General features: G+C 38.3%; 1 protein-coding gene across 6 annotated transcripts in view; it reads right to left on the bottom strand.

The window, feature by feature from the left end:
• Window positions 1–21,912, bottom strand: part of NYAP2 (neuronal tyrosine-phosphorylated phosphoinositide-3-kinase adaptor 2) — a 331,171-nt gene that overhangs the window by 197,495 nt on the left and 111,764 nt on the right. For all 6 annotated transcript variants that reach the window (XM_014344092.4, XM_055109151.2, XM_034955291.4 and 3 more), the window contains one exon: window positions 18,705–19,006. In XM_014344092.4, the coding sequence (XP_014199578.1) occupies window positions 18,705–19,006 (302 nt within the window). The remainder of the gene's footprint in view (window positions 1–18,704; window positions 19,007–21,912) is intronic.

The following is a 21,912-nucleotide window of genomic DNA, read 5'->3' as shown; positions in this document are numbered from 1 at the left end:
AAATCATAGATAGCAATTCATATAATAGAAACTGTTAGCGCAGCTATAGAGCCATAAAATCAAAGTACTCTTTATGCAATAAGTCTATGCTTCACTGAGGTCAATTAAAGCAAGATTTATGCACACAGGCAGTCACTCCACCTTAAAAAATGGCTTTTACACACTGTAAGGTAGGGTGAAGAACTGCTCTAAAGCTGGATCCCTACATAATGGAAAAAAAGGAATGAATCTGGAAATATATACCTGTCCTCTAAGAATATGATAGAAATGGCTAAGTGAAACCGGAAATATACAGGCATAAGAAAGATTAAAATTAACATCCAGAAGTCATTTAAGGAAAAGAAATCTCAGCTCTCTGTTGCATCTCAATTGATAACATTATTCTTTAACCTTACATAAATGGCAGAAGCTGAACATTCTTTGATTTATATTATTTGGATAAAGTAAAAGATACATGGTGCCAACAACACATTAGTCTGTCAACAGTATTCTTTGTGACAACCCATAATTAGTTTGTGTACCGATCAAGATTCATAAATACAAAACAACTGAAGAAAGGCAGGGTTTTACAAACCGAAAGAGCCAGCAAAGCAATCTCATCTTTTACATCATTCAGAGTGGTTGCTGTATTATAAACAAAGCAGGGCCTGAGTGATGGATGGAGAGAAAATGCACTCGCTCTCTGAGGATCATAAATCACCATGCTTTTCTCTAAGCTCTCCAGTATCGGAACTTCTTTCTACATTAAAGGTGCCTGAAAGTGCATTAACTCTTCATAGCAATTAGTCTCCTGAAAGACTTATTTATGAAAACATACATTATTCAAAGTGTTCCCATTCATCATTACTTATTAAGCCCACGTCTGCAGTAGGCATCAAAGGTACAACGACAAAAGGACAAGGTCCATGTCTCTAAGGTATAGTCTCATTAGGATACAAAAAAGATAGGCAGATACTTACAATAAAATATATTAGCAGATATAATGGCATTGTACACAAAGTATAGTTCAATCACAGAAAAATGCTTACATAAGTTATTACAGGGAAGGTAGTTGACCCTGTTCCTTGAGGGATGAGTGGAAATTTGTTGCAGAGAATAACTTGGAAAAGAAACTCCAGAAAGAAAATTTTACAAGCAAGGGCACAGAGGCAGGAACAAGCATGGTTTGTCTGGAGTAAACTAGGTAGTCTGAGTTGGCTGTAAGAGGCATGGTTGGTAGGAGGTGTGGCTCTGCAGGCAGGAGCAGATGAAAAAGGTCATGCTAATGAGTTCAGTTTTATCAGATAAATGATAAGCAGGATAGTGACACGATCAGATGAAATGAGCAGAATGGTGCTATAATTGGATACACATGTGAGAAAATCCTCTCTGAAAGTAATAGGGATGATGGATTTGTGAAAGTGAACCTGCAGGAAAGATGACCAGTTAGGTGCCCATGCAATTGCCCAGGTGGGAAACATGATGGCCTGAATGAGATAGGAGCATAAAAGTGCAAACAGGTGGAGAGACTGATAAGTGGAGCAGAATTGGCTGGACTTGATCACTGATGAGAGATCAGGGCAAGTGAAGGAGTGCAATCCAATTAGGCTCTTGCATGTCTAACTTGGGTGTCAAGATAAAAAAACATGGAGGAAACGCCTGGGTCAGTGTGGATATGACAAGTTTGAAGGCTCTCTGTGATATCTACAGATAGATGTATGTGTGAAGATTCAGACATCTGGAGATAATGTGGAATTCATGACTTATTTATTCAACAAAGATTAGAGTGAGAAGACAGGAGAGCCAGTGGGAGTTCAGAGACATCATTTAAGAATCAGGCAAAACAACAGACACCCTCAAGGAGACAAATAGAGTAGTAAGAAGATGAAAATTAGTAGAGGGTCAGGCATAAAAAGCCAAGGAGCATGGGATTTAGGAAGTATGGAGGTTCATAGTCTAAAATGCTGAAGAGACATACCAAAGGATAGGGATAAAAGGACAACATTGAGAAGAGAACCGAGATTCAATTTAGTGTCATGGCTAGGGCATCAGAGAGCAGTGGATTTTGGATGAGGGTGGAGGCCTCAGAGCAAACATGTGCAGGAGGCCTTTCAGTAGCCAGCTAAGCAGGAAGGGAGGGATGCAGGACAGGATGGTGGCCTGAAGGAGCCACCTGCTCAAAGATGCAGTCTCAAATGAGTTAATTTCATTGTCAGACTGCTCTGGGGTACATTCACCCATTAGAAAGATTTCTTTCCATTACTATTAAATCTATGAGATGGAGAGTAGCAGTATAAACAAGAAAAAGTCACTTTCTTAAAATTAAAAAAAATAATTTTATAGTTTTGTACAGTACAAAACGCTTTATATTATCAAATGGGAAAAACGTTTTTGCCAGATATACTCTCTAAAAAAATACTGACTGAGGCCAGGCACGGTGGCTCACGCCTGCAATCCCAACACTTTGGGAGGCCAAGGTGGGTGGATCACGAGGTCAGAAGATCGAGACCATCCTGGCCAACATGGTGAAACCCCATCTCTACTAAAAATACAAAAAATTTGCCAGGTGTGGTGGCAGGCACCTGTAGTCTTAGCTACTCAGGAGGCTGAAGCAGGAGAACTGCTCGAACCCAGGAGGCAGAGGTTGCAGTGAGCCGAGATAGTGCCGCTGCACCCTAGCCTGGGCGACAGAGTGAGACTCCGTCTCAAAAAATAAATAATAAAAATAAAATAAAAACACTGAGTTGGAAAGATGAGAATGAAGCCAAGTTATCTCCCAGGGAACATGCTTATATAAATATAGGCAGGGGCCAGGCACGGTAGTTCATGCCTGTCTTCCCAGCACTTACGGAGGCCGAGGCGGGTAGATCACTTGAGGCCAGGAGTTTGAGACTACCCTGTCCAACATGGCAAAACTCTGTCTCTACTAAAAATAAAAAATTAGTTGGACGTGGTGGCTCATGTCTGTAATGCCAGCTACTCGGGAGGCTGAGGCAGAGAATGGCTTCAACCTGGGAGGCAGAGGCTGCAGTGATGAGCCGATATCATGCCACTTCACTCCAGCCTGGGCGACAAAAGAGAGACTCTATCTCAAAAACAAACAAACAAAAAACAAAAAACAAAAAACAAACAAACAAAAGATAGGCAAGCTCTGAGGTGCCTTCTGAGGACGGTGGCATCAATTTCCTTTAGGTCTTACGGGCCATGTTGAAGTCTAGAAACATGAAGGAAAGGTAAAACATTTGATGAGAAAAGAGATAAAGAGGTGGAAGTCGTTTAATAAAGGCAGGTTATGAACTCCTTTCTGCCATTTTGTTTAGAAAATCCTAGTAATTATTAATTCAATAATTTAGTACAATACTTTCTAATGCTTTCATATAAATGCAAAGAAGAGATCAATCTTTATATAAGTTTGAGGCCAGACAAAAACAGAGACTTCGGGGAAAGTTGCAATGAGGGTTACATTTAGTATTCTGCCCTTTCTCCACTTCGTCTGCAGACATGCTTTTTGATGTCTATTCACCCATTACTGGAAATTGATGCAATTGTTGCAATTAAGGAATTGTATAACTTGGGAACATCAAGTCTCGTATTTCTCACCAAAATGCTACAGAACAGGCAGAGATCAGAAAGGTACACGGCATAAATTAACATCACCAATCCCTACAATCCAGGGGTTCTGGAGAATCACAGGTGAAAGCACTGGGAAGTGGGTTTGCTGTATCAAGAACATTGTGCATTACCTGTTCCACAACTCTCTAGGGATTTAGGGGACCAGTTCCCATGCTGGGACAACAAGAGAGCTCCCAATGAGGAAACTCAGCAGTGAGGATCATTCAGACAGTTTATGCACACTCTAATTTTTATCCTAATATCATTTTAGTGTCAGTATTTTACTTGGATCTTTATGTTCTAGAAGTTCTTTGGCCTGAGGACTGCTGGACTAAAGAGTGTATTTTCTCACATGTGAAGCCAAAGGAAATGAGATTTTTTACAACCAATAAAATAATCCAAGCACTTTGTGGAGGGATGATTTCCATTATGTGGAGCAAAGGAAAGACAAAGAGAAAAATAGGGAAGGGAATTATATTTTGCCCTATTTATTTGCCAAGTATTTAGAATGTATTGTGATATTTCTATTATCCCATAGAATTTTAGTTTACCTTTTGCAGTTTTCATTAACTTTCCATGAGTTGACTTTTGAAGCATTCAACCAGATAGTTGGATGGTTTCTAGGAAAGCAATATATGCCTGTTCCTAGTATCACCCTGATAACTCAGAATTCTAGGTTGGACACAAGATTCCTGCCCTCTGGAGTTTATACCCTGTATAATTCTCTCTCATTGAGTGCAGAAGCAGGACCATGAATATGATGGTATTTAATTCCTTTGATTAAGTTAGGGATTATGGAAGAAGGTGAAGCGATTTTCCAGTTAAAATTATTGCTTTTACTAGGTTGACTCTGAGTTAATAAGAAAGGAGATTAGGCCCAGTGCAGTGGCTCACACCTGTAATCCCAACATTTTGGGAGGCCAAGACAGGAGGAACAATTGAGGTCAGGAGTTTGAGACGAGCCCAGGCAACATAACAAGACCTTGTCTCTACAAAAAATAGAAAAATTAGCTGAGCATGGTGACACATAACTGTAGTCCAAGCTACTTGGGAGGCTGAGGTGGGACGATTGCTTGAGCCCAGGAGTTTGAGGCTGCAATAAGCTATGATCATGCCACTGTGCCCCAGCCTGGGCAACAGAGAAGAAAGACCCTGTCACAGAATAATAATAATAAAGTAGATTGTTCTGGGTGGGCCTGTGTTAATCAGGTGAACTCTTTAAAAGAGGGTCCAGGCTTTACCTGAAAGGACAGAATCAACATCCAAGAAACTCTTCTGTTCTTGAGAAGCAAGCTACTGCATGTTCTATAACAGCATAAATAAATAACAAAAAGAAGTTTTGCCAACAACTATGTAAGCTTGAGAAAGAACTCTGAGCCTCAGATGAGACTCCAGCTTCAGCTGACACCCTAGATTGAAGCCTTGGAAAATCCTGAGCTGACTCCTAACCCAAGGAAACTGTGAACTAATAGAGGTAGTTCGTTACACAGCAATAAAACACACCTCTAAATCAATGCCTGATTACAATAGACACACAGGCACATTGGGCTTATTGATTTCTCATGGAAGGCTCCATCTGTGCCAACAACATGGGTAATGAGTCATATTATGAATCTAAGACACTGAACAAACTAGGCCAATGCTGAACTTAATAGGAAGATGTTGGGTGAGACCAGTAAAAAGGCAGGGTATTCTTTGGACTGGACAACAACCATGGCAAGAACCGAGGGAAAGATGCATTGCATGATGACTTGACTTGCAAACTGTTTCATTCATGAGCCTCAGGGTACGTTTAGAAAAAGATCACACATGGTAGATGCGCAACTCCATCTCCCTCTGAGCAGTGCCTGGTTTGACAGATGGGTCTTACACTAGGAAGCCTAGCAGCATCTGATTCTGCCAACCTGGGAAGAGAAATCCAGGAATGTGGGCCTTCAGTGATAATCTCCTACATCCTTTCCTCATAAAACAAGAATACACATTAGAACAGTATCCAATGCAAAAAACAATGGGGATTTTGAGAGTTTGCTTTCCACCTTCTTTGTGCTTTATTAGTATAGTGCTAAGCAGTGTTTTGAGCACTTCTTGGGGGCACACTATGAAGTACAAGTGCCACTTGCTATGTGAACAAAGGCATTAACAAGGCAAGTTGCAGCCATGTAGACAAGCCTGTCAAAAAGCCACCAGAAAAGCCATTGCTGAGCCATTTGAAGGAACAAAAAATATTGCTGAAAAAGGAAAGACTCTTTCAGAAGAGCCAAATAAATTCAGAAAAAGCTAAGCAGCTATTCAAAGGGCTACATATGTCAGTATTTGCTGAACCTCTATCATCTCATTTATTTTCAAAGTCTGGCCAGGGACATTTGGGAAGTCACTGCTGTTGTCTTAACCACCCTCCCCTACCTGAGAATACAGCCCAGCAATGACAGGGGAAGGGAAGTAAGGTTATCAAGCATCTGCTATTTGTCAGACACTAAGCCAGGTGCTTTGCTAAGTTGCTTTTCTCTGTCTAGAAACTTTGTATGATGGATTATTTTTTGATTGCTGCTTAACAAGTGATCACAAATTTAGCAGCTTAAAAATCAATACCTTTACTAGCTCACACTTCTGTAGATCAGATGTCTGGGCACAGCCAGAATCCAAAAGGCTATGTTCTCTGCTCAGGGTCCCATAAGCTCAAATAAAGGTAGCAGCCAAGCTGAATCTTCATTTGGAGGTTCCAGGGAAAAATCTACTTCCAGGCTCACTCATTGTTGGCAGAATTCAGTTCCTTGCAGTTATAAAACCAGGTCCCAGCTTTCTTGCTGACTTTCAGCCATGGTGCTGCTCTCAACTCTCAGAGGCTGCCCATGTGCCTTACCACATGGCCCCTCTATCTTCAAGCCAGCAACTGTGCCTCAGGTCCAAAGATGATACAGGAGTAGTACAGCAGGGAGTGGGGGAATCTTGAACACCATCTTAGAATTCTGCCTACCACATATGGTGAGTATTGTTATTTCCATCTTACAGAGAGAAAACTGAGGCTGAGGAAGAGAAAGAATGCTAATGTCTGCAGCACTGATATGAAACCAAGATCTGTGTGCTGGGCTTTTGTTGTACCCATCATTCAAATAGTGCATATTGTATCCACTAGATGATTTTTCAACCCTCACCACCATCCATCCTTCTACCTCTTGGAGTCTCCAATGTTGTCTATTATTCTACTCTGTTTGTCCGTGTGTACCCATTGTTTGGCTCCCACTTATAAGTGAGAACATGAGGTATATGACTTCCTGTTTCTGAGTTATTTCACTTAGGATGACTTCCAGTTCCATCTAACCTGCTAGAAAAGACATTTCATTCATTGTTATGGCTATGTAGTATTCTATGATCCATTTGTATGTGTATGCCGCATTTTCTTTATTCAATCCTCTATTGATGGACACTTAGGTTGATTCCATATCTTTGTCATTGTGAATAGTGCTGCGATAAACATACAAGTGTGTCATGAACTACCACAAATTTAATGTATTAAAACAAAAGAAAACATTTGATGAAATGGTTTCTTTCCCTTTGGGTATATACCTAGTAGTGAGATTGCAGCATCAAACAGCAGTTCTAGTTTTACTTCTTTAAGAAATGCCCATACAATTTTCCATAAAGGTTGTACTAATACATATTCCAACTGACAGTGTATAATGTTCCCTTTTCTTTGCATCTTTGCCAACATCCATTTTTTAACTTTTTAATAATAGCCATTCTAACTAGCATAAGATGACATCATACTGTGGTTTCAATTTGGATTTCTGTGATGATTGGTGATGTTGAACATTTTTTTCATATGTTTATTGGCTGCTTGTATGTCTTCTCTTGAAAAGTATCTATATATGTCCTTTGCCTACTTTGTATGGGGTTACTCATTTTTTCCTTGAGTTGTTTGAGTTTCTTATAGATTCTGGATATTAGGCCTTTTTCAGATGCATAGCTTGCAAATATTTTTTTCTACAGTTTCTCTGTTTACTCTGTTAATTGTTTCTTTTGCTGTGTAAAAGCTTTTTAGTTTAAGTCCCATTTGTCTAGTTTTGTTTTTGTTGTGTTTGCTTTTGAGGACGTGGTCAAATTCTTTGCCTAGGCCAATGTCCAGAGGCATTTTTGCTAAATTTTCTCCTAGGACTTGTATAGCTTCGGGTCTTATATTTGGATCTTTAATCCTTCTTTAGTTGATTTTTGTATATGCTGAGAGGTATGGATCCAGCTTTGTGATGGTTAATACTGAGTGTCAATTCGATTGGGCTGAAGGATGCAAAACATTGTTCCTGGGTGTGTCTGTGAGGGTGTTGCCAAAAGAGATTAACATTTGAGTCAGTGGACTGGGAAAGGCAGACCCACCCTCAATCTTGATAGGCACCATCTAATCAGCTGCCAGTATGGCTAGAATAAAAGCAGGTAGAAGAATGTGGAAGGACTTGACTTGCTGAGTCTTCCAACCTTCATCTTTCTCCCATGTTAGATGCTTTCTGCTCTTGAACATCAGACTCCAAGTTCTTCCACTTTTAGACTCTTTGACTTACGCCAGTGGTTTGCCAGGGCCTTCAGCCACAGGCTGAAGGCTGCACTTTTGACTTCCCTACTTTTGAGGTTTTGGAAGTCAAACTAGCTTCCTTGCTCCTCAGCTTGTGGATGGCCTATTGTGGGACTTCACCTTGTGATCATATGAGTCAATACTCCTTAATAAACTCCCCATCATATATGCATCTATCCTATCAGTTCTGTCCCTCTGGAGAATCCTGACTAATACAAGCTTCATTCTTTTGCATATGGCTATCTAATTTTCCCAGAAGCATTAAATAGAGTGGTCTATACTCAGTGTACATTTTTGTTAACTTTGTCAAAGATCAGTTAGTTATAGGTAGGTGGCTTTATTTCTGGGTTCTCTATTCCCTTCCATTGACCTATATGTTTACTTTTATACCAGTACCATGCTGTTTTGGTTGCAGTAGCCTTGCAGTATAATTTAAAGTCAGATAATGTGATCCCCCCACTTTTGTTCCTTTTAAGGATTGCTTTGGCTATTCAGGCCTTGTTTTTTTGGTTTCATGTGAATTTTAGGATTGGTTTTACTCATTTTATGAAAAATGACATTGGTAATTTGATAGGGATTGTGTCAAATCTCTAGATTGCTTTGGACAATATGGTCATTTTAATCATACTGATTCTTCCAGTCCATAAACATGGATGTTTTTCCATTTGTGTCATCTATGATTTCTTTCATCAGTATTTTGTAGTTGTCCTTATAGAGATGTTTCACTACCTTGGTGAAATATATTCCTAGATATTTTTATAGCTATTATAAATGGGATTGACTTTTTGAATTGGTCCTCAGCTAGATATATATATATAAAATTTTATTGATGACTGAATGTTGATTTCGTATCTTGGAACTTTACTGAATTCATTTATCAAATATAGGGAGGTTTTTTTTTTGGTGGTATCTTTAGGTTTTTCTAGATACGAGATTAAATCATCAGTGAACAGGGATAATTTGACTTCCTCTTTTCCAATTTGGATGCCTTTTATTTATTTCTTACCTGACTGCTCTTGTGAGGACTTCCAGGAATAGTCTTTTAAAAAACGTTATGGCCACTTATAAGTGTCACAGATCTGCACTAGGAACTGAGAAAGCAAAATCAAATATGTGGCTGGCCCTGACTGGTGCTGACTTAAGTCCTCAAACTAGGATTCTAATCTGGGAAACCTGTAAGTTCCCCAAGATGAACACACTCAACTTGTTTCCACTCCTTTTTCTTCAACTGTCTCCAGGTTGTTTCTAAAATTTTACACTGGAAGAAAATCTAATTCTGGCTTCTTTAAGTTGGTCAACACCAAACAGCCATAATCAGCAGATATTCTTTGTAGGAAAAAGCACAGTATTAAAATGTGTTAAACCATTTCTTCTCTAGATAAACACCCGATTACATGAAAGAAAGGCACGTGGTTGTCATGCCAGATTTTCTGGTTTCTAGAAAGTGTTCCTTTAACTCATTGCTGGCTCTATGACCTGGATAGAGTAAAACAGGCTATGCTGGGGAAGTAGAACCAAAACTGTTTGTAAGCAACATGAAAGAAAGGACCATTTGTGTTCTCTCTGTTGCTGGAGCTGGATCCCAGTACAACAGGGTAGATACTCAAAGTATTTTCTGAATAAATGGAGGCATGAGAAATGACATTATTAAAGGCTCTAAATTACTTTTTTGGGTAATTCTTAAAAAGAGGTTTTGTGTCTATTTTTAAGGCAGTGACTTATAACAAACTTCAGCTTCACTTGGTTCTGGCTCAACCACACATTCCAAGATTGTAACAACAACCATGGTTGCAAATATTGTAGCGGGTATCCCAATTTTTGCTTCCAAAGACATGACTTTACTAAACATGTCTAAAACGAAATCAGAAATCAGGAGAACTATCCCAATCAAAAGTATTTCTGATGGCTTTGTAAAGAGACAGTCATGAAATTATATAATAAAGAAGTTTGAAAATAACTTGAGGAAGAGTTCATAACAAATGGAAGGTAGGAATACTTAGCTGGTTCTTGTAAAGACTCAAAAATGTAGAGATAATTAAAGGTTAATAAAGCAAGACTAATAAAGAAGAAAAGAGAGAAGAATCAAATAGATGCAATAAAAAATGATAAAGGGTATATCACCACCGATCCCACAGAAATACAAACTACCATCAGAGAATACTACAAACACCTCTATGCAAATAAACTAGAAAATCTAGAAGAAAGGGATACATTCCTCGACACATACACCCTCCCAAGACTAAACCAGGAAGAAGTTGAATCTCTGAATAGACCAATAACAGGCTCTGAAATTGTGGCAATAATCAATAGCTTACCAACAAAAAGAGTCCAGGACCAGATGGATTCACAGCCGAATTCTACCAGAGGTACAAGGAGGAAGTGGTACCATTCCTTCTGAAACTATTCCAATCAATAGAAAAAGAGGGAATCCTCCCTAACTCATTTTATGAGGCCAGCATCATCCTGATACCAAAGCCGGGCAGAGACACAACCAAAAAAGAGAATTTTAGACCAATATCCTTGATGAACATTGATGCAAAAATCCTCAATAAAATACTGGCAAACTGAATCCAGCAGGACATCAAAAAGCTTATCCACCATGATCAAGTGGGCTTCATCCCTGGGATGCAAGGCTGGTTCAATATACGCAAATCAATAAATGTAATCCAGCATATAAACAGAACCAAAGACAAAAACCACATGATTATCTCAATAGATGCAGAAAAGGCCTTCGACAAAATTCAACAACCCTTCATGCTAAAAACTCTCAATAAATTACGTATTGATGGGACGTATCTCAAAATAATAAGAGCTATCTATGACAAACCCACAGCCAATATCATACTGAATGGGCAAAAAATGGAAGCATTCCCTTTGAAAACTGGCACAAGACAGGGATGCCCTCTCTCACCACTCCTATTCAACATAGTGTTGGAAGTTCTGGCCAGTGCAATTAGGCAGAAGAAGGAAATAAAGGGTATTCAATTAGGAAAAGAGGAAGTCAAATTGTCCCTGTTTTCAGATGACATGATTGTATATCTAGAAAACCTCACTGTCTCAGCCCAAAATCTCCTTAAGCTGATAAGCAACTTCAGCAAAGTCTCAGGATACAAAATCAATGGGCAAAAATCACAAACATTCTTATACACCAATAACAGACAAACAGAGAGCCAAACCATGAGTGAACTCCCATTCACAATTGCTTCAAAGAGAATAAAATACCTAGGAATTCAACTTACAAGGGATGTGAAGGACCTCTTCAAGGAGAGCTACAAACCACTGCTCAATGAAATAAAAGAGGATACAAACAAATGGAAGAACATTCCATGCTCATGGGTAGGAAGAATCAATACCATGAAAATGGCCATACTGCCCAAGGTAATTTATATATTCAATACCATCCCCATCAAGCTACCAATGACTTTCTTCACAGAATTGGAAAAAACTACTTTAAAGTTCATATGGAACCAAAAAAGAGCCGGCATTGCCAAGTCAATCCTAAGCCAAAAGAACAAAGCTGGAGGCATCACACCACCTGACTTCAAACTATACTACAAGGCTACAGTAACCAAAACAGCATGGTACTGGTACCAAAACAGAAATATAGATCAATGGAACAGAACAAAGACCTCAGAAATAATGCCGCATATCTACAACTATCTGATCTTTGACAAACCTGACAAAAACAAGCAATGGGGAAAGGATTCCCTATTTAATAAATGGTGCTGGGAAAACTGGCTAGCCATATGTAGCAAGCTGAAACTGGATCCCTCCCTTACACCTTATACAAAAATTAATTCAAGATGGATTAAAGACTTAAATGTTAGACCTAAAACCATAAAAACCCTAGAAGAAAACCTAGGCATTACCATTCAGGACATAGGCATGGGCAAGGACTTCATGTCTAAAACACCAAAAGCAGTGGCAACAGAAGCCAAAATTGACAAATGGGATCTAATTAAACTAAAGAGCTTCTGCACAGCAAAAGAAACTACCATCAGAGTGAACAGGCAACCTACAAAATGGGAGAAAATTTTCGCAACCTACTCATCTGACAAAGGGCTAATATCCAGAATCTACAATGAACTCAAACAAATTTACAGGAAAAAAACAAACAACCCCATCAAAAAGTGGGCAAAGGACATGAACAGACACTTCTCAAAAGAAGACATTTATGTAGCCAAAAAACATATGAAAAAATGCTCACCATCACTGGCCATCAGAGAAATGCAAATCAAAACCACAATGAGATACCATCTCACACCAGTTTGAATGGCAATCATTAAAAAGTCAGGAAACAACAGGTGCTAGAGAGGATGTGGAGAAATAGGAACACTTTTACACTGTTGGTGGGACTGGAAACTAGTTCAACCATTGTGGAAGTCAGTGTGGCGATTCCTCAGGGATCTAGAACTAGAAATACCATTTGACCCAGCCATCCCATTACTGGGTATATACCCAAAGGACTATAAATCATGCTGCTATAAAGACACATGCACACGTATGTTTATCGCGGCACTATTCACAATAGCAAAGACTTGGAACCAACCCAAATGTCCAACAATGATAGACTGGATTAAGAAAATGTGGCACACATACACCATGGAATACTATGCAGCCATAAAAAATGAAGAGTTCATGTCCTTTGTAGGGACATGGATGAAATTGGAAATCATCATTCTCAGTAAACTATCACAAGAACAAAAAACAAAACACCGCATATTCTCACTCATAGGTGGGAATTGAACAATGAGAACACATGGACACAGGAAGGGGAACATCACACTCTGGGGACTGTTGTGGGGTGGGGGGAGGGGGAGGGATAGCTTTAGGAGATATACCTAATGCTAAATGACGAGTTAATGGGTGCAGCACACCAGCATGGCGCATGTATACATATGTAACTAACCTGCACATTGTGCACATGTACCCTAAAACTTTAAGTATAATAATAAAATAAAATAAAAAATAAAAAAATAAAATATTCTTTATACTAAATACTATGTTAATATCATATTATTAAAAGATTATGCCTTGGGAATACTTATTAATATTACAATATTATTAAAAGGTTATTTTGCCTGGGGAATATTTCTTAATGCCATAATATTGTTAAACGATTATTACAACTGAGGAATATTTTTCTGTTTATTTGGGCCACTGTGCAATTCTTTTTGCTCCTTTTCCTTTTATTCATTTTATTTATTTTTGATACAGAGTCTCACTCTGTCGCCCGGGCTTCAGTTCAGTAGCACAGTCTCAGCTCACTGCAATCTCTGCCTCCTAGGTTCAAGCAATTCGCCTGCCTCAGCTTTCTGAGTAGCTGGGATTACAGGCTCCCGCCCACATGCCTGGCTAGTTTTTATATTTTTAGACCGATGGGGTTTCACCTTGTTGGCCAGGCTACTCTCGAACTCCTGACCTCCAATAATCCACCTGTCTAGGCCTCCTAAAGTGCTGGGATTATAGGTGTAAGCCACCATGCCTGGCCTATTTATTTTTAATTGGCAAAAATTGTGTATATTTGCCATGTATAATATGTTATTTTGAAATATGTATACATTGTAGAAAGGCTAAATTGAGCTAATTTATTTATATATATATATAAGCTCACAAGCTAATTTATATATATATATATATATATATATATATATATAAGCTCACATACTGTTTTTTTTTTTGTAATGAGAACTCAAAGTCTCTTAAGGATGCTCAACACAATATGTTGTTATTAAGTATAGTTACCATGATGTACCATAGATGTTTTGAATTTATTCCTTCCAACTGAAATTCTGTATCCTTTGACCAATACTTTCACCCACTCCTGCCCTAGCCCCTGGTGATCACCAGGCTACTCTTTACTTCTACAGGATTAACTTTTTTACACTTTACATGTAAGATCAAGCAGTATCTGTCTTTCTGTGCTTAGCTAATTTCATTTTACATAATGTCTTCCAGGCCCATCCATGTTGCCAAAAATGTCAGGATTTTATTCCTTTTTATGACTGAATAGTATTCTATTGTATGTATGTGTATGTATGTGTGTGTGTATGTGTGTGTGTATGTGTGTGTGTGTTTGTGTGTGTATGTGTATGAATGACATTTTCTTTATCTATTCATCTGTTAAGAGGCACTGAGGTTGATTCCACATCTTGGCTATTGTGAAGATTGCTGCAATAAACATGAGAGTAAAGATGTCTCTTCAACACACTGGTTTCCTTGGAAGTGTATCCAGTAGTGAGATTGCTGGATCACATGGTAGTTCTATTTTAAATTTTTGCTCTATTCACTATTCCTTAATGGCTATCTTAATGTCTATCAATAGTGTATAAGGGCTGTCTTTTCCCCACATCCTCTCTAGTGCTTATCTTTCATATTTTGGCAATAGCTAGGTGTGAAATTAAGGCTCTAACATGCGAAGTGGGTGTGCATATCTTTTCTTTTCCTCTTTGTTTTTAATATATGTGCTATACCAGACCAAAATTTCATATTATTCAGGCCTATTAGAAGTGGTGATTCAATAAGGTATTCAGCTCTATTTGTACGGCACCTTCTTTGTACCATGTACAATCATTGGCATTTGTTCACTAGGTTGTCATAAAGCTGTGAGGGATGCAGGATCTGATCAATTTTTCCATTATTCACAATCACTTTAAAGGTAAAGAAACAGTCCCATTGGATCACTTGCCTAAAGTCAATGTTTGCCTGTTGATCCTAAGTACAGTCTCTTTTGCCTAAACTAGACCGCATTTCTAACAATGACATTATCGAGGAATCGGCTATGTGTTTACCTGAGGAATGGGGATGACCAATGTGAGGGTGCACACTCCCTCCTTTTGCTGGATCACACATGAGACACAGCTCATAGGACCTCTCACTCTTTCTACTTAACCCCCTTTAGATCATCTAATCTTTCCTCAAAATAAGCAGGAACCACACTGAAGCAATAAAAAGGGGTAATTAAAATATTTATAGTATACTGATTGCCAGTTTATGCTCACCACTATATAAATTTTTTAAAGGTGTTTCTGTTGTAGATAATCTGAAAATAGAACAGTAAACATATATTTTTAATGTAACAGTTACAATTTTTAAACACTAAATTATACTTTTTTGGTATGTGATTTTTTTTTGTTTGTGCTCAACAGTTTTATTTTTTTCTACTCTGAAAAGCCATTTTGTAGAGTCCAGTTCTTTTTACTCTTATCCACAGGGAAGTCATAATCCTTTACTTAAATAGAAGCTGGTTACCATGGCAATCATTCTAATGCCACTGAATCAATATTTTGATTTTGCTGGCATTTAATGTAAAAAGAAAAGACAGGCTAAGATTTATAAAAGTTATTTTTTATGTTTGTTATACTGTTGATAGCTTGAAAAATTATAAAGAAAACATATGCTCTGTAATGAACTCCAGTTATAGCACAATTGTAAAGAACTGAGAGTTCATAAAAGAACAATCTACATATTGATATATTAATAATTTTGGCTCTGAGTACACACATATATACACATGCATTTGGACTCAAGATTTTTCTCCTATCCCTGAATTGAGCCCTGTCTTTATGCTATTATAATTGAGGTCATAACTTGGTAGAAGAGATTTGCATATATCTACTTTTGCAATTGCTGTTTTATTAAGTGTTCTGAAGAGAAAAAAAAAAAGGAAAGTAAAATTCCCATGAAGAATCACTTCTCTATGGGAGTCTACTATTTCTGCACTGGGTCCCGACAACTTATGTAGCCCACTGAACACCCTCAGAGCTCCTTTTTGAGGAGAAATGCTGGATTTGGAGTTGGTGTTTAATAAGCTCACTACCTATCAAGTATTTTTTCCAAGTCTAACAAGTCTTTGCTGCTACAGTTTAACCACACTTGCTATTTTGTCTTCAGAAGAAATAAAGCTTGTTGAGCTGCTGCATTCTGCTTGACAAGTAGCCATTGGGAGCCCACTATCCTTAGATGGTGAAGACATCTGAGAGAGAATTATGAGACTCTCTGTCCCAGGAACTAGCTATGAAACATCCCAAATGAATGGGAATCCCTTCTATTTTTAAGACAAGTGAATTGCCACTCAAATTTTTCTTCTGTGGGACAGTAATCACGATTTTCTCCATACTTTCACTCTAAGTAGCCCAGCTCCCCCTCCACGAAGGCGGCTTTTCTGAGGTATTCTGAGGTATTCTGAGTGTATTTTACACGCTTTCCAGAAATGTTTCTGCCAACAAGGCATTGATAACACATCCCTTACGGGCTACTTTCTTTGTCCTTCTCATCTCTCTTCTCTCTTTGGGTGGTTCTTTTATTCCCCTTTATTCTTGAATTATTCCTGACTGCATTCAGGCCCCCCATCTTTCAGTGATCACTTTCTTAAATCAGTAATTTTCTTTTGAAAACAATCTAACATAATTTATTAGGTAGTTTTCTGGCAGTAGAAGTAGGAGAGTGGTGACTACTGCACAGAGAATCACAGAAAATAAAGAGAAATGAAAAGCACCATGTATCAAGGAAACCTATGAACAACATTTAAAATTTACAAATGGTAGGCCTCTGGGGCCTTTTAGTGTACTACTGAGTTAACTAAACACCTATTAATACATTGTTTCTTAAAAAAATGTGTTATAAGTTGAAGGACTTACTGATAACTCTGAATCATGAGAAAAAAAATCAAATGTCTAATACTCTAAGAGGGCAGAGGAATAACAGTTATACACACACACACACACACACACACACACACACACACACACACATGAATGTTCATTGTAGCACTATTCATTGTAGCTGCAAAACAATCAATCTGAGTATTCATCAACAAGATAATGATTAATTACTTGGCTGTACACTTCTCTCTGTTAAAGTTGTTTCTTGACAAATTGCACACCATGGAAATTAGTTACAATAGAAGAAGTGAAAATACAAAACACAAGACTATACACTATGATGTCAATTTTGCAAATATGCAAACACATACATATTATTCATTTGTGTGTCTTAACCACATATACTTACATGCAAGGCATTTTTTGCATATGTATAGCAGGAAAAACTGAAGCCACAGGAGTTTTTTTTGTAGAATTTATGGACTGACTCTATCTCCAGGCATTTATTGGTATGGAAGATATTGGTTGTTTTTGGCTAAAGGCACCTGAACACCAATGAGAGAGGAAGGAGAGACAAAGATGATGGGAGAGATGGCACATACCTCATAGGCATCTGATCTCATGGACTGCCTATGAGAATCTGTGGAAAGATTAGGCCAGAAGGCCAAGGGGCTTTCATGAGGGACTAGGGAGCCCATGTCACAATGAACACTGCCTAGTTGAAGAAAGGACCATGTGGCTCTCTGCGGCAAATATACTTGGTACCCTAGCGCTCAGAGAAGCTTGCTGTGGAGAAAGGAGAGTGGGGCAGAAGAGAAGCTATGGGACCTGGTGGAACACCTCTCTCAAACTGGTCACTGGCAGCATTGGGAACCTTGAAGTGTTTTCCACATTTGCTATGTAAAGATCTCAATGTGCCTGTGCAATGAGCTGAATGTTTGTGCTCCCCAAATTAGAATGTTGAAAACTTAATCCCATAATGATTGTATGTGGAGGTAGAAAGGGAAGGAGAGCAGTGCTTTCAGGAATAGGATTAGCATCCTCCTATGAAGAGGCCAGAGAGGCCTTTCTGCCCTTTGAGGATACAAGGAGAAGTCGGCAGTCTGCAACCAGGAAGTGGGCCCCAACAGAGCTCTCAGGCTTCCAGCCTCCAGAACTGTGAGAAATAAATTGCTGTTGCCTATATGCCACCCAGGCTATGGTGTTTTGTTATAGCAGCCCCAAATGACCAAGATAGCTTGTGTCAAGGCACACTTAAGGCTACTTTCCCACCATGGAATTCTCAGGAGTAACTCAGGGAAGCTGAGACTCTACTAAATTCAGTAAGGCCTAAAGAGCTGGTGAGATCTGGTGTTAATATGACCTAATTTATATTCATAGACCAGCAAGGAGGCTGGAATATATTTGATTTGTATGTTTCATAGCTGAGAAAAAACACAGGCAGGTAAAGGTAAAAATTGGAGATATTAAGTAGAGTTTAAGATTATAGTATGCACACACATACACACATAAATACATAAATTCATATTCATTGGAAGGAAATTCACCAAAACATTAAAAATGATTATAAGCTTTTTCTTGATATTTTCCTGAATTAAAATGTCCCCTTGATAATCAAATAATAATACCTTTAATTGTATAAATAGTATAAGAAAATATAACTTTTAGATATATTTCTGGGCAGAATAATTTTTGAATAATTTGAAGCTTTAAAGGATTAAAAAAACTCATATATTGCCTTCCCTTTCTGAACTATCAGAAATACATTCTTCTGGAAATTTGACAACACATCAATAAATAACCTTCCCCTCAATTCTTCTTTTCTGGGACTTCAGGGTGAGAGGCAGGATTATGTGGCCCAGTGAAGAAGGCACTTGCCCCTGGGCATGCTGACCTGAACATACTATCTGAAAGAGATTTCTAGGTGACATGGACATGGCGTGTTTTACCTTCAGTCCTCTCAGGGGGTTTCCCACTCTTACTGGCTGCAGTGCTGCTGACCGTCTCTGATGAGGTGCTCAGCTTGGTGCTGGGGTCCCTCTTGGGTTTGGGTGGTGGTTGTCTCCGTGAGCCACAGCTGCTGTCATCGTCTGTGCCCCCAACCGAGTGCAGGGACTGTGATCTCACAGAAAAGCCACTGGAGCAAGGATGGGGAAGTCTGTCCTGAGGAGCAGGCATTGTCATGAATCCCATGCGGAAATGTTTGCCCACGTAACTTCCTTCGTGGCCTCGCCCTACTTCTCCACCTATGCTGTAAAAGAAAGCAGACCAAAAACCATGAAGACGAAAGGAGCCAGGATATGCAAGATCATACATGTGAGAATGTTACTAATAGGGAAAATTTCAAATCTTCATTTTAGTCCGGTGAAATGCTGCCTTTTAAAACAAACTCAAGTAGCATGAAAGCATTCTAACTTTTGTGTTAAATTTTGTTTTCCCCAAAGGAAAGAAAAAATACTGCATAGAACACTTATCTTCAATCACTTTATATTTACTTTAGGTAAATCTTATCAGTGGCTTAAAATGTAAACAAGAATTCCATGACTATGACTCAGATTCATTTTGACGTGCAATTCAGTCCTAGTGGTCAGCACTTGAGACTCTTGTCCACTTCATCAAAACCATTCCTGCTTTTATGTGCTTAATATATTGGAGAAAATGAAACAAAAAACAATAATAAATGTTCTGTTATGAAAGAAAGAAAGAAAAAGAAAGGAAAGGAAAGGAAGGAAGGAAGAAAGAAAGAAAGACAGACAGACAGACAGACAGACAGACAGACAGAAAGAAAGAAAGAAAAAGAAAGAAAAGAAAGAGAGAGGGAGGGAGGGAAAGAGGGAAAAAGAGAAAAAGAGAAAGAAAGAAGAAAGAAAAACGAATAAAGGAAGGAAGAGAAAGAAAGAAAGAAAGAAAAGAAAAAAGAAAAAGCAAAGCAAGACAAGCAAAGAAAGATGGGAGGAAGGGAGGAAGGAAGGAAGGAAGGAGAAAAAGTAAAAAGCAAAGGAGAGGAAGGGAAAGGAAAGGGGAAGGCAGGAAAGGAAAGGAAGGAGGGAAGAAGGAAGGAAGGAGGGAAGGAAAAAGAGAAGAGAAGAAGAAAGGAGGAAAGGCAGGGAGGGAAGGAGGAAGGAAGGAGGAAGAAAGGAGGGAGGGAGGAGAAAATATTTGCTTAAATTGGTGAAGGTCTTGCCAACCACTCTCAGTCCTCCAGAATCTTCAGTTACACTAGAAACAGTCCTACTAAGAAATCAGACACACTAAATAAAACAGCAACATTGAGTAAAGAAGTATAGCTTAAATATCATTTGATCCTGAGATGATTCTAATACTTCATAAATATTCAGTGTATGCAAAGTTTCCAAATTTAAGGTTCTTAAGTTTTACATAGGAAAGTTTGAACAAAAATATTAAAATATAAGAAATCCCCTCTAATTTTGGAACTCAAGCAATTATTTAGGAAATGACTCTTGGGCCTCTGTCTATGCTATTAAGTAATAGTGACTCCTTTATGAAAAGAAGGGACACAAATGTGAATGTAAACTTTTAAAAGGAAGATTTTTCTAGAGTTTTTATCTATGAAGTTCATTCACCAAGAGTAAACACAATTTTTTAAAAATACCATTACAAAATATTTGACTAATTTTCTTAGATATGTTTGAATGGTAAGAAGTACCTCTGAGTATATGAAGTTTGGAAGCTTGCTGAGTCTACCTTCCCAGACATGTAAGTTTATTCAGATCTTCATTTAGTAAAACTAATTTTGGCTGGCTCTGCCTTCATAATATGATGGAATTTTATATCTTTCATATCGTTACAATGTTTGTTATAATTTTAACATTCCAGTAGGAACAATAATGACAAATGAGATTTTCTTTTCCTCCTTCAACTGGGGACTTATGACAATTACATGTCCTTTGGGGATACAGACAAGAAGAATTTAACAAGAACATTAGATTCTTGATTCTGACCTTTAACACCAATGATAACTTGCCACTCAACCCAAAATATTTTATATGTATTGTTTTCTGAATATTTTCAACTGATACTCAGACACTAAGCACGGAGTACCATCTTTGCAATAAAGGTGGCTGGAATTTCAGTGCACTAAAAATCAACAGTATCCAGAAGCATGAATGGAGTCCAAGTGATGGCTAAGGGGCAGTGTTGACATTATAGCCGAAAGTATCCTAAGTCAGTGCAGTGTTTTTATGTGTTTTATCCTCTCTCTCTCTCTCTCTCTCTCTCTCTGTGTGTGTGTGTGTGTGTGTGTGTGTGTGTGTGTGTGTGTTTTAAAGAATGGCAATTAAGACATACATTAGAAGCTTATCCAAACAGAGTGGTTTGTGAAAAATGAAGAATATGAGAAAGGATGGGATAGTGGATGTGAGGGGCAGTCTTGGTATAGGAAGGTCTGTCTTCAGTTTGTGATGGTTGTGGTTTTGATCTTTCTCATAGATGATATACTTGATGTAATCTAACTTTGCTTTCAATTATTTTTCATCCTAATGTCTTTTGTTCATTTCTGTTTCATCACAGCACAAAAGGTGCTTTAAGGATTTATTTAGCCAGTCATCCCATTTCTGGTAACACAGCCACCTGGGGAAATTTATGCATGTGTTAATGCACATGGGCATTTATGAGTTACTAAAAATAATTCTATCAGCAATTTCTCAGTTACTTTTGACCTAAATGGAGCCTGAACTTTTTCCCGGACTGACAATTTACTCTGCTTCATTTCAGAATTATCTTTTTTAACAGCACACAACAACTTAATCTAACTCTATCTGCTTTGGTTCATATATGCCTTTTACACACACACACACACACACACACAAACACATTAACATTTCTTTCAAGAGAAATTCAATGCATGCTTCAAGCACTAGCAGGTACCACTGCAAGTTTAGTTTGACCAGGCTGTAAATACAAGATGAAGAAATAGGACAAAAACAAATTTGGATGCGAAGACCATTGTTCAAGTCAAGGCTAGGGACAAACAGTAAAGGTGATGGCACATCTAGGTTCAAGAGACCCAGAAAGGTTATTAGCCCAAAGCAAATTGAAGATTGTGAAATGCAGCATACAACTAGTTTCTGAATTTGCTAGGAATCTGTGGAGTTTTTTAAATATACAGATTCCCAGACTCCATATGAAGGGCAATGA

The sequence above is a fragment of the Pan paniscus genome, chromosome 13 (genome assembly GCF_029289425.2).
Source record: "Pan paniscus chromosome 13, NHGRI_mPanPan1-v2.0_pri, whole genome shotgun sequence".
Lineage (NCBI taxonomy): Eukaryota > Metazoa > Chordata > Mammalia > Primates > Hominidae > Pan > Pan paniscus.
Note: the sequence above shows the minus strand (reverse complement) of the source record. Positions and strands in the feature narration are given on the sequence as shown.